The sequence below is a fragment of the Adiantum capillus-veneris genome, chromosome 26 (assembly GCF_014529385.1).
Source record: "Adiantum capillus-veneris isolate H3 chromosome 26, ASM1452938v2, whole genome shotgun sequence".
NCBI lineage: Eukaryota > Viridiplantae > Streptophyta > Polypodiopsida > Polypodiales > Pteridaceae > Adiantum > Adiantum capillus-veneris.
Window position 1 is genome coordinate 37,183,345 of NC_140956.1, and position 17,959 is coordinate 37,201,303.

At 46.2% G+C, this 17,959-nt stretch overlaps 1 protein-coding gene across 6 annotated transcripts in view; it reads right to left on the reverse strand.

Annotated features, from left to right (window-relative positions):
* The window catches only part of LOC147423275 (histone-lysine N-methyltransferase ASHR1-like), a 122,097-nt gene extending 106,730 nt beyond the window's left edge, over nucleotides 1–15,367 (reverse strand). For 2 of the 6 annotated variants that reach the window (XM_086501261.1, XM_086501257.1), the window contains exon 1: nucleotides 15,123–15,365. In XM_086501261.1, the coding sequence (XP_086357387.1) occupies nucleotides 15,123–15,225 (103 nt within the window). In that variant the 5' untranslated portion in view covers nucleotides 15,226–15,365. Of the gene's footprint in view, nucleotides 1–14,654; nucleotides 14,938–15,122 lie in introns of those variants that run through there. The other 4 variants (XM_086501258.1, XM_086501255.1, XM_086501256.1 and 1 more) reach the window with 4 other exon arrangements.
* Nucleotides 15,368–17,959: the final 2,592 nt, after the last annotated feature.

The following is a 17,959-nucleotide window of genomic DNA, read 5'->3' on the forward strand; positions in this document are numbered from 1 at the left end:
TAAAGTCATGAAGCAGAATACTATGAGCACATCAGTATCCCTTTCAGTTTCCTTTCCAATATATGTCTAGAGCGAATATCTCCTCGCCCAATTCTATTTTAGTATGTCAGCACCGCGCAAATATAGAACCTTGTTTCCCACAGTCAAAGCATTTCCCCGTTTTGAGGTATTCGTCTTTCTGTTCCTCTGTCAGTCAGGGATGTATATCTTTCTTTCTTTTGCTTCTGTCGTCAATTGTCGAGGGTTGATCTTTTGGATACGTCAAGTTACCTCAATGCATAGCAAACCCTTGCTTGGTGTCACAAGCTTGGGCACCCCAAGCAAAGAATCCGACATGACACACGAGAAAATCACTTAAAATACTTCACAACTTTAAAACTTGAGTCGACATGGCCTCGCGTAGTTCCGTGCCCAGAGGTATTGGCCCCAAAACCTGGTGCCCCTTTTGATATTTCTTTATTATATTAATGCTTGAGCAAAGTACGACTCCCGAAGGGGTCCTCTGCTCTCAGACTCTGCGTCCATATGCTCTGAAGAGTGAGGCCCCTAAGGGTCCTTTTATTCTTACAAGGGACGCCAAAAGCAGAGCCTCAAAAGCAACCTAACTCAAAGCAATTGGTCCAAAAAACAATTGACTCCAAAATCTGGCCCAAAATGCATTAGCGCAATTTGCGGAATTCCATACAATCTGTCACGTCAGCACCTTGTCAACGCGTTTTACGGGCGTCCGTACAGTCAACCTGTCAACACGTTTCACAGGCAATCCATACAAGTAATGCCACATCATCATGTCGTACTCTGTGTGTGTGTTCGAGCAATATTGCCACGTCATCATTTTGTAAGGCCACCAAGAACGGATACTTCTGATGCGTCACATCGGATGGGTGACAGGGAGCATCGGGATGAAGTATTCGACCATCCTAGACAGGACATCTCTCATGCGTCATAGGATGGGTGACAGAGCATCACAAAGGAGATTGTACCGTAAGTTCGGTAGGAAAGGACTAGGTGATGAGTATTCCTGATGCATCACAAGGTGGATGACAGGGGCATCCGAAAGGGAATATTCCTTAGTCGGGAGGAAATTCTGAACTGTGTTAGAATTCTACACAAGGATGAGGCTTGAGCAAGCACTTGAATGAAGATAGGTTCATAGGAAACTTTGGACGCTTTCTGAGAAAGCAAGTTGCTTTTTTGAAAAAGCAGATGCTTTCCCGCAAGGAAGTCTATGTTTGCATTGCATCTGTGTATCTGGTTGCATCCAAGGACGCCTGGAAAGTGCCGTGCAAGCATTGTTTTCAGCTAATGAGGTTCTACTGAGTTTTAAACAGGTTCAGACCTTTTCTTAAAAGGAGGCCGCTGGCCGCCCACTTAATAAAGTGGGCAACAACCTTATAAATATAATAGCAGTAAAGTTGGGCGTCCCCTTTGGCCAAAAACAGCCAGAGATCTCTCTCCCTTCTCTCTCTACAATTGGCGCAATCTCTCTCTCCTCTTTGCCTGCTTTTCTAGTCCCCCTCCCCCCCCCCTTGCTTGCTATTGTTGAAGGAAACCATTCAGCTATTCTGTCAAGTGACATCCCAACCCTATGTGTCCATGGACAAGCTACAGCATAACAGGTTTCAGTCAGTCCAATCAGTTTAGATTAGCAGTGATCTGGCACTTTTGTGAGTCTATTCGTAGACCGTGCATGCCCAGTCACTTAGCATAGATGCATATCCTCTGGTTGCACACAGCATGATCATCAGTATTCCCTTCAGAATCCATCAGATTCAGTCAGGGGAATTTTCTAGTGCATTTAGCCTATTTTTGGTTATTTTCACTTATTATTTTTAAGTGACTTTCCAACAAAAGTAGGTAGGGCAATTTTGCTAAGTTAATATATAAGCAAACCCAAGTTAGCACTTTCTGGCACAAGAGGCAACAGGAGCTTCCCGCTCAACAGGAAACTTCTCAGCAGTACCCACCCTCAGCACCTCTAGCGTTTTCTAGCGCTAGGTCAACCTCCCCTTTCCTGGCGCTTTTCCCAGTCTTGCATGATCGTCAACATCATCGACAGCATAGCCATTGCAAATTCCTCCCATCGCCAGCAGTAGACAGCCCTAGCGTTTTCAGCCAAAAGCGCTACAGTCATCATCAGCGTTTTCAGCCCAAAAACGCCACCAAGCCTGCAAGTCCTCAGCGTTTTCAGCCAGCGACATCAGCCCTAAAAACGCAGAATTTCAGCAGTTCAAAACGCAGGTTTTCAGCCTATAGAAAGGTAGCAGATACATCCCCATTGGTTGCAGAAGTTCCCCCAATTTCAGCCCATTAAAACGCAGCCAAAACAGTCATTTTCAGCCACCGAAACAGTCCCGAAATTCAGCAGTTAGAAGATCTCAGATTTCAGCCATCAAGTCGTCGTCGTCCTCACCGTCGTCGTCATCGGCATAGTCCAAGTTGCATCCGTCCATTGCATACGCATTGTACCACTTTGTGCAATCAAAGGTGACCACTCTCGCCGACGAGAGTGGGGCCTTCGGAGGAGGGTTTTACAACGTCTCTGGTGTCGTATCTCTCTTCTCTCTCTATCTCTCAGTCTCATTCACTTGCACACACATTGTCCATTCACTTTGTTCGTGATCATAGTACTTTTCCCCTAAGAACGGAAGGCTCTCCCTTCTATAAGAACTAAAAGGAACCTTGAGCACATTTCGGAGCACTCATCTTGAGCAAAGCGCAAACAATCATTCTGCTGCACCTAACATTGGTATCAGAGCTTTGGCAATGTTCTGTATCACTCAAGGAAAGAACTACAAGAATTTTTTTTGCTTGTTGAGGTCGCACAAGCCCAAGTTCGCTTGGGCATGGCGATTCCTAGTCGTGTTTTGTTGAAGAGTGACAGGAATCCCAAGAAAGAAGGGCTTGTCCAGCCTCCCCTTGTGTCTCTTTTCACTCATTGAGAGCGGACCGTGCACTTAGCGGCCGGCCAATCGACGTGAGGTGGGAAAAAGCAACCTTGGTGTGAGCGCAAGGCCGCCAAGGGGTGCGCCCGCAAAAAGGAGTAGAACTCGGGTGAAGAAAAGATCCTTCTCCAACGCGATTTGCAAGCGAAAGAACACCTCAAGAACCTCAAGATCCTCAAGAACCCAAGAACCAAGACCCTCAAGAACCCAAGTTCCTCGTGAACTTAAGAACCAAAGATCATAGTGCATGGTCGTCACCCGAAGCGGAATGGATACTTCGCATACAGGTGATGAGCATGAGAGAGGCGGCGAAGATTTTTTCCCGCCAAGAGACTTTTTCGACTCTCCCCCTTCGCCATCTACGCCACGAGTTGCACTCACTCCTATGGAGATGATGGTCAAGTCGATGTTGGACATGATGGCACAACAACAAGAAACGAATCGAGTTGCATTGGCACAGCTCGCCAGCAAAGCAGAACAACAAGAAGCTAGGGACCGTGAGCGTGACGATAGAATTGCAAGAATTGCCGTAGACCAAGAAGCCAAGGACCGCGAGCGCGATGAAAGAAACGCCAGGCATGCCGCACAACAGGAAGACAAGCGCCTTGCTTTAGAAAGCGAGCGCGACGCAAGAAAAGAAAGAAAAGAACTAAGGAAGAAGGAAGCGGCAGCATGAGCCGCGGCTTTGAAGGCCGAGCGTGAAGCTCGAAGGGAGCTACGCACTCAAGAATTGCTTGCCCAAGTCCTAGCCTCGAAGACCGAACCACCCAAAGATCGTGGGAGTTCCTCAAGTGGTGCAAGCCACGACGCGGATTCCAACCATCCAGTCACAGAGAAGTTGACTTTCAGTAAGTATGACGGTAAGATGGATGCTACAGTTATTCATTCTTGGTTGCATCAATTTAATGTTTATTTTGCGACAACTAAGAAGACAGGAAATAGCAAAGTGACGGCAGCTATGTACCTTGCCGGTGATGCCATCAATTGGTACCACGCATGGCAAGAGGCACAGCTAGCCGCGCACCTAGAGGAAGCCGACGGATTCACGCCCCTTTCCTTTGATTGGGCTGATTTCCAAGACAAGCTCAAGGCGCGGTTTATGCCACCTCAGTACCTCGCACGATTGAAGGAAGATTGGCGCTCTCTCAAGCAAAATGGTATGCCAGTCATGTCTTTTTCAAATCGTGTTTTGCAGCTAGGCACTCAATTACGAAAATCGGATGCTGAGCGCAAAGAGGCTTTTCTCTTTGGGTTAGACGAATACATCAAGTTTGATGTCGAAGTCTTTGACCCCGCGGATCTCAACAAGGCGGTAGCAATCGCTCTCGCCCAAGAGATGAAGCACAACAAGGGAAAGCCTAAGGAGAACAAGACTTCCACAAGTACCTCACAGACTTCTCAAAACCCTCAGAAAGATAAGAACAGTAAGAATGGTAAGATTGATAACTCTTCTAACCAATCTTCCAACAGTCTCTCATCAAAGAATTCTTCCAATGAAATTAAGGGTAAGGCTAATACAATTGCTAAACCTAAGCTTACTCCAGATGAAAAGGTAGCACAAGGAATTGTAGGAGGATACATCACGTCGGAAAAACAAAGCACTTATTCTAAGGAAGGTCATTGTTTTCATTGTCACATTAAGGGTCACATAAAAAAAACATGTCCTAAGCTTGAACCGAATGAATCTAAAGAACCCACAGCACCCACTTCCTCTGTCAATGCAATGAATGATAACACGAGTGTGCCCCAAGTTTCTCAGGACCCTCCCATTGATGAATCTCTCATTAAATGTTATGGTCGTACGTCAGGGCACCGTTTTGTCATATTGTTTGACCTTGGTAGTATGCATGATGTGATCAATTCCTCTCTTGTTGAGAGAGCCCGCTTCGAAGTTAGTCCGAGATCTCCTATCGAGGTCTCTGGCTTTCGTCCCGGTATGACGCTCTCATCACGGAGGAGTGCCTTGACGTGTTGTTTGCAATTCAACAGACTACCTTCACTAGAAGATTTGTTGTTTCTCCTCTCTCAGGATGTGATATGATTTTGGGCATTCGATGGTTTCGTGAGACTAACGCTCTCATTGATTTTGAGGCTAACACTTTAACTCTCAATGCCAAAAGTGATTCTCCTACTATCTTTCATGGAGAGGACATTGCGCCTTCTCCATCTCTCATTGCTAATATGCAGGACAAGGTTGAAAGGATTCGGAATAAGGAGATTCTCTCAATCTCTTTTTCTCCACAGCATGACACACAGGCTTTGCATGATTATGAGAAGCATGATGAATTGATTAATAATGATGAGCATGATGATGATCTGATTGACAATGATCAGCATGATGGTTTGGATGATAAAGACAAGCAAGATGTTTTGCATGATCAAGATGTGTTTTATCACAAGCATGATGAGTTGCATGAAGATGATGTGATTGTTTACAAGGATGATGTGTTAGTGGATGCTTTTACTAGCGAAGCTAACCTCGTTGCAGATTCGATCAATCACGAAGGATCGATCTTGGCTCTCGAGCATATGTCCACAGAACCCTCATAGGAAGTATTATGTGTTCGCATGATTGATACGCACGCATTGTTCGAGTGTTTCATTCGTGACGGTTTCCTGTATTTTAGTCAACATCGTTATGTGATCCCTTTTCCTAGGCATGACATACTGTATGTTGAGCACGTTTCTCTCATGGATGAGCACGAATGTATGCGGATTTTTCGTGAAAAGCTTAAAAGTATGTATGTCAAGAAGTCGCATTCCATGTCTCTTCCTTGGCATGACACAGTTTCCGAACGAGCACATGATAGTATGAGCACCACGCATGGGCATTTCCATTGTGATTTGCCACAGTTGATTGATTTCGATCAAACAGAAAAGATTCGATCTCATAGTTTGCATGTGTTTGATGAACGGTTTGTCATTCCGTCTCTATGTTCATCTACATTGCATACACAGTCTTTAGAGAAGACAAGATTTTTTTCCTTCACTTTACATGGAATGGGTATGTTCATGGTTTTGTGTTGGAGATGGAAGACGGAAGACGCAGGACTCTAGACAAAGTTGACGCAAGGAAGGAGATTCAAAAGATTTTTTCGCTTTCGGCGCGGCCCAAAGAAGCAAGCGTTGCAGACGTTTATGAAGTTCAAGTACCGCACAACCCACACATCAGAGTGCGCCAGCGAAGAGTCCCTTCCAGGATTCCGGATGCTATTGGCGATCTCCCTCGACGCCATACAGTTCGGTACCAGTACCTCACTTCGAAAAGGAGAGAATGTCACGTGACACATCCCAACCCTATGTGTCCGTGGACAAGCTACAGCATAACAGGGTTCAGTCAGTCCAATCAGTTTAGATTAGCAGTGATATGGCACTTTTGTGAGTCTATTCGTAGACCGTGCATGCCGAGTCACTTAGCATAGATGCATATCCTCTGGTTGCACACAGCATGATCATCAGTATTCCCTTCAGAATCCATCAGATTCAATCAGGGGAATTTTCCAGTGCATTTAGCCTATTTTCACTATTTTTGGTTATTTTCACTTATTATTTTTAAGTGACTTTCCAACAAAAGTAGGTAGGGCAATTTTGCTAAGTTAATATATAAGCAAACCCAAGTTAGCACTTTCTGGCAGAAGAGGCAGCAGGAGCTTCCCGCTCAACAGGCAACTTCTCTGCAGTACCCCCCTCAGCACCTCTAGCGTTTTCTAGCGCTAGGTCAACCTCCCCTTTCCTGGCGTTTTTCCCAGTCTTGCATGATCGTCAGCATCATCGACAGCATAGCCATTGCAGATTCCTTCCATCGCCAACAGTAGACAGCCCTAGCGTTTTAAACCAAAAACGCTACAGTCATCATCAGCGTTTTCAGCCCAAAAACGCCACCAAGCCTGCAAGTCCTCAGCGTTTTCAGCCAGCGACATCAGCCCTAAAAACGCAGAATTTCAGCAGTTCAAAACGCAGGTTTTCAGCCTATAGAAAGGTAGCAGATACATCCCCATTGGTTGCAGAAGTTCCCCCAATTTCAGCCCATTAAAACGCAGCCAAAACAGTCATTTTCAGCCACCGAAACAGTCCCGAAATTCAGCAGTTAGAAGATCTCAGATTTCAGCCATCAAGTCGTCGTCGTCCTCACCGTCGTCGTCATCGGCATAGTCCAAGTTGCATCAGTCCATTGCATACGCATTGTACCACTTTGTGCAATCAAAAGTAGACCACTCTCGCTGACGAGAGTGGGGCCTTTGGAGGAGGGTTTTACAACGTCTCTGGTGTCGTATCCATAGTTACCCGCAACGGGAAATCGGAACGGGGAACAGGGAACGGCAACATGCATGAAATGCCATTCCCTGTTTCGGATACTCACGTTTGAAACACGGAACGGGTATTCAGAACGAAAAATTGGGATGGAAACGGGGAACGGGGACCTGAAAATGGCCATTCCCTGTTACTATGGTCGTATCTCTCTTCTCTCTCTATCTCTCAGTCTCATTCACTTGCACGCACATTGTCCATTCACTTTGTTCGTGATCATAGTACTTTCCACTAAGAAAGGGAGGCTCTCCCTTCCATAAGAACTAAAAGGAACCTTGAGCACAGTTCGAAGCACTCATCTTGAGCAAAGCGCAAACAATCATTCCGCTGCACCTAACATATTCCTACTGTCCCATCAGCTTATAAAAGCCATACCAGCACCCCCCTCTCACAGGGATGTGCCAGCCCTAGGGAGTAGACTCCAGAGCTCTGCCGCGAAGAAGACAAGAGGAGGTGGCCAGCGCTAGCAATAAGGAGATGCTGCTGCAGAAATTCAGCCCCGAAGAAGACGTTGCCCGTGATGCCCATGGCTACCCCGAGTGTACCATATGTCGCCAGGACCCAATGCGCGAGTTCCATCGCCAAGAAGTGTCTACGAAGAGAGTTTCCATCGCGACAAGCTGCTGTTTTTCTCTGTTTTCAGCCCATAAACGACGAGGGCGGTGTTAGAGTTACACAATCGTTGTGAATGGTCTTCAAATCAAGTTTTTTGTGAGTATTAGAGTCAAAGGACTCTGACACTACTATTATTCAATCACATAGAGCTTAAAATTGCATTATTTTGGTGTTTTTATGCCTCCCGTTCCGCGCCGTTCCCATTCCGGACCCCTCGTTGTTCCCCCGTTCCATAGGAAATCCCATCGCCGTTCTTGTTCCGCGTTCCGGGTAACTATGCTAGGGAGCCCCTCCAAGTGGTTCCTCTACACGGCATGTAAGAGGCCATCGATGCAACCTAATGCTCTAAGTGACCGAGCACTAGTTCTAATGACGAGCAGGCTTGAGGGAGGAAGCAGAGGCAAAAGGATGGCTAAGGACTGACTACTTAGCTGGTAGCAAGCAAATCAACAGCTCACCCCTCTCTCTCTCTCTCTCTCTCTCTCTCTCTCTCTCTCTCTCTCTCTCTCTCTCTCTCTCTCTCTCTCTCTCTCTCTCTCAGTTGCTACCTGGAATTGTAATGGATCTATGCGTCTTGATGTAGGTGCTTTTGAGGAGAGTTTTTCCGGGAGAGATATCTTCTACTCTGAGACACATCACGCCCCTGGGCAGTCTATGCCCCACATTAATGTCATCATCCAAGATAGAAAAGGGGGACTGTCCTTTAGGTGGTGCATATATTGACGTACTCGGGGGAAAGTAGCAAATAATGTAAAGATATCTGCCTCTCTGCTTTCCACACAGACATGGAGTCAGCACAGTGGATTATGTCATGGCACAGCCGAGCCTCATCTCTAGTATCCAGGATCTCACTGTTGGGCCCACACCTGTTGGTGTGGCAGTGGATCATGCTCTTGTGTAGTTGACCATCTCTTTCCAGTTCAGTGTAGCACACAGGCCACGGGCAGCTGCCCCTACTCGCTACACCTTCACGTGGGAGACGGACTCTGTATACATAGATGGGATATATAGACGCTTGTGCACTGAGGAGCCAGGACGACCTCTGGAGGAGCTTACTACTATACTAACACAGACATTACATGATGCAGCAGCAAAGGCATACCCACACACTCAGCCTGAGCAAAGACGCCGTTCTAGGAGCATGCCCCAGAACAGTTGGTATGATGCGGAATGCCGCGAGACTAGAGCTAGACTTCAGAGAGAGGTGCTTTTGGGAGACATCACTCACAGGCAGTCACAGATTGACTTCCGACGCCTAGTGCGGCGGAAGAAAAGGGCATTTTTGGCTCGACTAGAGCAGGATCTTTACCAGCTATTCTTGAGTCAAGACTCGCGTGAGGTGGGCGGCTCTTTCATGAGCAGTCCCCCCCCCCCCTGCCATTACCTCTACAGAGACTTGGGGCCAGTACGCATCATCTCTGTACACAGTTTCTGGACAGCCACCCCTCCCCGACCCCCCCCGATCCATGCCCACACACATGTGCTTTTTTTACCGTTGAGATGGTGAGGAAGGCCATCGACAGGATGAGGACTGGGAGAGCATATGATCATGATGGCTTAGTGGCTGAGCATTTTATGCATGCCAGAGATCTAATAGCAGTGCTTCTAACAGTTATGTTTAACCGTGCCATGTGTGAGAGCTTACCTGATACTTGGAGCCTTTCTACGATTGTACCCATCTTCAAGTCAGGAGACCCTATGGAGCCTGGGAATTATCGCACTATCATGTTGGACACACATTGGCACGGTTGTACGCATCCATTCTTGAGCAGCGGCTGAGTAGATGGGCAGAGAGGGAAGGGATACGTGCAGCTGGGCAGGCAGGTTTCAGGAGAGGCTTTTCTACTCTTGACCATATCTTGACACTCAGAGCCATCATTGAGGAGGGCAGATCACATGGGAGACGGATCTATTGTAGCTTTGTGGACTTCCGCAAAGCATTTGACACAGTACCCAGAGCTAGATTGATGCGCAGATTACAGGAGATGGGAGTACCCACAGAGCTCATTTGGGGGATCATGGCTTTGTACAGGTCAGTAGTGGGGCATGTACGCACCTCAGAGGGTTTATCCGCACCGGTTCACTCCCCTATTGGTGTGAAGCAGGGCTGCCCACTCTCTCCTACTCTATTTGGTATGTATGTGGATGAGGTTGCTGACTACATTGAGAGAGATGGTGATAGAGGTGCACAACTGGCAGGGACATGGATTCCACTATTGCTCTATGCTGATGACATTGTGTTGATCTCCGACTCTCCAGAGGGGATGCAACGTCACTTGGATGCTTTGCATAGATTTGCCAACGAAAGTGGTTTGTCTGTCAACCTTGGTAAAACCAAGTCATGGTATTTAATACCACCCCACAGTGGATCAGGAGGTCAGCGCCCGCATTCACATATGGCGAGAAGACGGTGGAGTATACCGATGCTTACACTTACCTTGGAGTGGTTTTTAGTGGACCAGCATTTTCACTGAGGAGAGCAGCAGAGACTAGATTGCTGACCAGAGCCCATGCAGCATTGGGCAAATTGGAGAGGATGCGTTCACAGGTTCAGTTTCAGGAGCCTCGGACGAAGCTCTGGCTATTTGACACTTTAGTGGCGTCTGCATTGCTCTATGGAGCTGAGATATGGGGACCTTCATTGGATCATTACGGGAGGACAGGTCGCACTGATAGGTGGGGGGACATGGAGAAGCCTCTGGTCTCTATGATCTCGCAGCTCATTAGAGCCAAGGCTTCAGTACCACGTGCCATTATCCGAGCAGAGCTAGCTGCTCCCCCACTGGTAGTCGAGGCGCTTACCAGATCTGTCTCCTTCATACACCGCATGTGGGAACTTCCCAGAGACAGATATGCCCGCCTTGCACTTGAGACCTCTCGACAGTTAGCCATGCAGGGAGATACAGCATAGCTGGTATGGTGAAATGACATCATGGTTTCAGGCGCATGGGTTCAGCATAGACAGATTGCCCCCCTTCCAGTACTCATTAGAGGCACCCTCTTTGATTCTTACACAATCCGAGATCACCACGCTCATCCGACAGGACCTGGCTGTTAGTTCTTCGGGAAAGAGAGAGCTTTCCGTCTTTATGGAGAGTGCTATGATCACGAACAAAGTGAGTGGATATTGTGCGTGCAAGTGAATGAGACTAAGAGAAGGAGAGAGAAGAGATACGACACCCGAGAGTTGTAAAACCCTCCTCCAAAGGCCCCACTCTCGTCGGCGAGAGTGATCTATTTTGATTGCACAAAGGTGTACAATGCGAATGCAATGGACTGATGCAATGGGACTATGCCGATGATGGCGACAGTGATGACAACGGCGACTTGATGGCTGAAATCTGAGTTCTTCTATTCGCTGAATTCCGGGACTGTTTTGGTGGCTGAAAATGACTGTTTTGGCTGCGTTTTTATGGCTGAAAATGGGGGAACATCCGCAACCGATCTGGGGCTGATATGCTTCTGTGTCTAGGGCTGAAAACTGTGTGTATCTGCTACGGCAAGGGGCTAAAAGTCAAAACGCTGGCTGAATCTGCATCTTGCCAAAAACGCTACTGCTGGTTTGGTGTTGCAAGCAAAAACGCTGAAGTCTTTGATGCATGGGATGATAATCTGCTACAAAACGCTGATCAATGCTGGCTGCCTAGAGTTAGTGAAAACGCTAATGGCTGGGCTGAGCCTGTCACGGGAAAAGCGCCAAGAACTGGAGGCTTATGGCGATGGCTGGCTGTAGGGAGAAAAACGCCATGGGAGGGTGGTGATGGCAATGGATCTGATGTAGAGGGGAGGTACTGCTGAGAAGTTGCCTGTTGAGCAGGAAGCTGCTGCCTCTTCTACCAAAAAGTGCTAACTTGGGTTTGCTTATATATTAACTTAGCAAAATTGCCCTACCTACTTTTGTTGGAAAGTCACTTGAAAATAATAAGTGAAAATAACCAAAAATAGGAAAATAGGCTAAATGCACTGGAAAATTCCCCTAACGGATGCTAATGGATTCTGATGGGAATTCCGATGATCATGATGTGTGCAACCGAAGGATATGTATCTATGCTAAGTGACTAGGCATGCACAGTCTACGAATAGACTCACAAAAGTGCCAGATCACTGCTAATCTAGACTTGACTGAACTGACTGAACCCTGCTGTGGTGTAGCTTGTCCACGGACACATAAGGTTGGGATGTGTCACGTGACACTGGCTCAGCTAGACATCAGGAAGACATGGATACAACCAGCACAGGAGCTGGGCACGAAGATGGCTTTCTACAAAGAGCATCTTCTCCAACTTACAGAGGACGGTTTTGTGACGAGGCCCATATACATGGACACTCACTTGTCTCATGGGATACGATGTGCTATTGGCTAGATACGCACATCTTCACACCAGCTGCGGATCGAGACTGGGAAATATAGTGGAGTACCAGTAGAGGCCAGGACATGCCCCCTGTGTGGCATGGAGCCAGAGACAGAGTTGCACTACACATGCCACTGCCCCGTCTACTACGAGATACGAGGCCGCTTCCACTGCTTGTTTAGAGAGGGCTTTGGACCACTCTCCAGAGTCATGCAATACGAGGATCAGAGATGCTTGGGTTTGTTTCTACTCGAGCTGCGCCGACACAGAGAGAGCCTGATGAGAGGAGAGGCTAGCCAGTCTCAGAGACACATCACAGACTTCTTTAGAGCAGACATTGGACACCCGAAGGAGCTACTACCACAACAGAGCTCGTCGCCTCACACCAGAGGCACACTGATGGACAGGGCGACCGAGATGGGGAGATCCAGACGCCCACGACTGCGGAGGACTACACAGCACCGACGGAGGCTGCATCAGAGGATTCGGATCACTTTGGCCCGACATGCACGACGCCCGGTCAGATTACTGACCATGGAGGAGATTGATGAGATCCAGCATCGGTCATGAGATCTGCCATCGACCGATGCTGGATCTCTTGTGATTTAGCTACCCCAGCTAGCTGCTCTGCCTCGTTCACACCTAGCAGTCCAAGATTCCATAGTATATTTGTTTTGTCATTTTGTTACTCTGACTTGGTATCAGATCCACCACATTGTACCTTTTTGGTCTCATAGGTCACTTTGGCCTTTTGAAGACGTTAATATAACATTTCATTTCATTTCTCTCTCTCTCTCTCCCCCTTTTTTTTGCAAAGAAAGAGGCTGATTTCTATTACTTGAAAAATCCTTCAGAACGCCCACATGGTGTTGATTGTGAGGGCAAATACATCACTAATTACAAAGCATGCCCGAAGGTGACAATCTAGAAACTATAAAAACTACACACAAGCCAAATTGTAGGAAACTCAAAGCTAGGGTCAAAAAACTCTCGTAAAGAGAGTAAAAAGTGCCCTTGCAAACCAAGTGGAGAGAGGATGACAGCAACCTCCGAAAGATAGGCCCTTCCATCAAAAGCATACTCTGCTACTATATATCAAAAACCTAAACCACCAAAATCCACCAAGAGTGAAGAGGACAGGGAACGTCTGCAATGGCAAGAGCTCGAAAGTCAGGCATTGACAGCCAGCTTGTATGATCTGACCGCCAACTCGTCAGTGGTACGATCAGGCAGCAAAAGGCAATGAATAAACACAACAGAGAGCAATCTGACGAAGATGAGGGAGAATTGACATCACCAAGAATTGCACGAGGATGCCACAAGATGAGCAACAAAGCACTACACTGGAGCTGACAAGGTGCTATCACCCAGGATAGAAATCAATCCACTTGCTGAAGGTGGCACCTAAGGACCATAGCATGGAGAGAACTCCAAGAAGACAGTGAAGGAGGCTCTGATAACAACCTTTGGAGCCTATACCGGAGATTCGCCAGGTTGAGTAACTCCTACACCTCCACGAAGACCCACAAATGCGACTCAATGTAGGGCCCATTGCTTGCAAGGTTTGTTGCAGGCCCGACTAAAGCAGGACCCGAGAGCCCCTCCAAGTGGTGTCTGCTACACTGCACGGATGAGGCCATCGCCACAACCTCATACTATGGACATCCCAGCAGCAAACAAAGTGGCAAGGGAAAAAGCCAGCTGTATTGAAGACGGAGCGTACCATGGCATGTGTTCAGGGAAAGTGCCACCCAAGCTAGCCTAAAACAGTAGAACAAGCAGCAAATTAGGGAAATTAGGAAGAGTTGCAACACCCTCAGCTTGGTTGGGAACTGGTTGAGAGGCAGGAAGCAAACAGCCCTACTGGTGGAACCACGCAGGCTACAACACAGGACTCCAAGGCAGATTCACACTCACTCTATGCGTTGGGGGAGGAGGGGTGGGGGTGGGGTGGGGGGGGGGGGGGGGGGGGGGGGGGGGGGGGGGGGGGGGGGAGCACTAACCATATACATACCTTGCCGAGGATGGTCCTAGACATTGGAGCCACAGACTACAAGAGCTCCCCATCACCTGTAGCGTAGTTCATCCTAGAGCCCTCCCAACAGCGACCAACTATGGAGGGGGACACCTCTTGTTGCCATGTAGATGGTATCTTGGTACTAGCTTCAAGGGTTTGGCATAGGCAAACTACCCAATCTCGATTTCTCTTGATTTTCCGTCTTCCACTCTTAGAGGTCAAAGACAACAATTGAAAACTTCATAAGCACTGACGACAAAGGTAGCTTTGACCAATATCATCTTTCCGTGATGCACATGATGGATGCATTATATGAATGAGATACATAGATACTCACAGCAGCTAGAGATAGACTATCAAATACGTGTGTACCCCCCAAAGAGAAAATATGTCAGATTTGTGAAGCCAAAAACGTACGAGCTTTACATAGGCGGAAGACTTGCCAACTATGAGATCCAGGGCCACTTCCATTGTCTCTTTAGAAAGGAATCTCAGTCACTCTCTCTAAAGCTCTTTCTGCGGAGGTACATAGAAGCATTCTTGAGGTTAAGAAGACCAGCACACAGAGCGCCCATATCATACAGAGAAAGCTCATAGACTTCTTCATCTACATCCCTAAGGTCCACATGTTGACACCACAAATATGGGAGGATATAAAGCATCATCAATCCTCTTTCATGTCTCTACCAACTTTTCTCTGCACGTGTCTTCTGCATGGTCCTTGTGTCACGACACATATCGTTGTGAGTTTAGGTCATTTTGGCCCTTTGCAGAAAACTCTCTCTCTCTCTCTCTCTCTCTCTCTCTCTCTCTCTCTCACACACACACACACACACACACACACAAACAAAAATTCAGAACTGTCAAGAGAGAGTCGAAGAGCACCAGGAGAAAAGTGTTTGGCAGCAAACAAACAGCGCCCCTTTGTGGGCAGCGAGCACACCTGCAACCCCCGCCGCTGCAAGGCTGCATCCAGCGATTCTGCCATCTCTTTTGAAATTTTAAAATTTGGATTACCTCAAAAAAATAAAAATTGAGCCAAATGCTCGGTGTTCATTTGCTGCCTCCTCAAAGGGAAGTCTATTGTTGGTACTGCTTGCTTGCTTGCACCTGGTGCCTCTGGTGCCTGTGAAATGTTGTATACATTTTTTACGCTTTTTTTAAGGCTATTTTAAGATACTCTGATGCTTTGTGAGAAAGATAGCGTTGCTTTATAATAAAAATAGCGCTTGCGTAAAAAGGGCTTTGCCGATAGCAGCAGCGCGACAAGATTTGTGTAGAGACGAGAGCAAGGTTAGATATACACTAAACTTCAGTTTTTGGTGGAAGGAAGTGTTGATGAAGAGTCTTTTTGAGCCCATGTAAAATGCTTTTCTCAAACCTTGCCATGGAGGTGGAAACTCTCTCTCTCTTGCACAACTGTTTCCATCAGGGTTTTTTTAAGCTTTTGCAAGAGAGGGAGAGTTGAGAGAGAGGGCCTCCCCTTCATGCGCGGCTCGTTCGAGCCAGTTCTGGACCACCTCGGCTACCGCTTATATCACCGCCCTGGTAGTTCCCGACCTTATCCGCCAAGGCAAATCGGGCGAAGGCGAGTACCCATTAACTTGAGCAACATGTAGAGCTACGCTAGCAATTGAATGCAACACACACAGAGTCACTCCATGCGAGTCAAGTGGAGTACCTTTGCCAACACAATAGCTCTAAGTGACTAGGTCAACATTTAGAGTTGCGCCAGCAATGGAATGCAACACTCAGGATCAATACTCTACTGAAAATAGAAGAGAGAGAGCCTTAGGGAAAAGGCTCAAGTGATCGACGATGCATGGCCCTGAGAGAGAGAGAGAGAGAGAGAGAGAGAGAGAGAGAGAGAGAACGAGCAATCGAAGAAGATCGCCTATGCCCGTATTTGTGTCCGTGTGTTGTTGTTGTTGTTGTTGTTGTTGTTGTTGTTGTTGTTGTTGTTGTTGTTGTTGTTGTTGTTGTTGTTGTTGTTGTTGTTGTTGTTGTTGTGACACATAGAGAGTCAAAATACTTGCCAGTTGTATGCTTGCAAATATGCACGGGTTGATTTTTTGTGAGATCTTGTTCTAGTAGTTGCAACTCATTTGAGATCTCTCTCTCTCTCTCTCTCTCTCTCTCTCTCAAACTGAAAAAAAACTACTGCAAAAAGCCTGCGCCGGCGCTATTTTGAATTTTCAACATGCACCAGGGGAGAGGGGCCAACGACGGACTTGGGTCCAAAACAAGGCCACCTTTAAATTAAATGGAAAATATTACCTAAATAGATGGGAATTATGATTGGGATGGCATTGGGAATGGCAAGCACTTGATATGATCTATCTTTCTATATCAATTTCATTGAAAATTGTCAATCCTATCATTTAATCCATATCTTTCAAATTGGACGTCCCTCTATTGGTCCCCATGTTTTAAGTGGCCTTATATTGGCCCCTTTACCCTACTCACATGCCACTTGGTCAACCTTCCCAATTTCACTTTAACTTAATAGAAGTGATCTTATCTGATTCCCACTAATAAAACACTTTTAGAATCATGCCAGGTTACTCACCCAAAGCCATTTTTAAAAAAAGGAAAAATTACCAAAATACCCCTCTAATTTGTGGAAATTTCCAAAATACCCCTAAAATTTCAAAAATGCCCAAAATAATCTTGTATCTATTTTGGTTGGATTGTTCAAGATTTTTTAAATGTTTACTCCCTTTTTATTATTGAGATCCGTTTTTGCATGCTTAGCATGTAATTTGCCACAAATTTCCTTGCAAAAAAAGGCAAGTATGTATGTACAATTACTTCGCAAAATAGGGAATTATGTCTAAAGATAATAAAGCAATATATTCATCTCCAAAGCCTACATAATCAACTCAAATTCTGGATTTAGCATTTTATATTGATAAGCAATGAGTCTTCTTATGAAAAGCTACAAATTTTTTTATCTTAGGAGAAATTTAATCTCACAACCAAGGGTATTTTGGAAAATTTGAAGGAAATTTATGACAAATATTGGGGGTGTTTTGGGAATTTCCAGAAATTAGAGGGGTATTTTGGTAATTTTCCCAAAAAAACAAACCCCTATTGGAAACAGTCTGCGCCGACAAAGAATACATTCTCATTAGTTGCCTTGGACCTCTACAACGCAGACTTCAATTGCCCATGTTTTTGGGTCTCGATTATCAAATCCATTGAGAGCTACTCTTTCTCCTAGTCGACCATGGAGTGAACTTTTTGATCAATCCTGTTTAGCAAAACTAGACTCACTAGTTGGGGAGGCAACTATCTATTTTGCACAAGAATATTTGGGATGTTTGTGAGAAAGTCGCTCGGTTTTTTCTTTGCTTGAGAATGGTCACTCGCCGTTTGGTAAGACTCCATTCATCGAGTCTGATGGAAACATGGGTTTTGCATTACAAAAGTAGTCATACAATCATCCCATGTAGCAATAGTTGGAATATTAAGCCCATATTAGAAGATTTTTTTACATTTTTAACATTTGTGCAAGCTTTTAATGATGTAAGTAAAAAAAGTTGCCAATTGTCTTCACCTTCTAATGCAAACTAAGTCTTCTAGTAACACCTTTGACTATTTGCATGCAACATAGTGGGGCCAGTCATACAATAGACATTTGGCACTACGGTGATAGGAGGGAGAAAAGGCTTGTCTCACTCTACGATTATTAGTGTTAGAATCCTACATGAAGTAGGTAG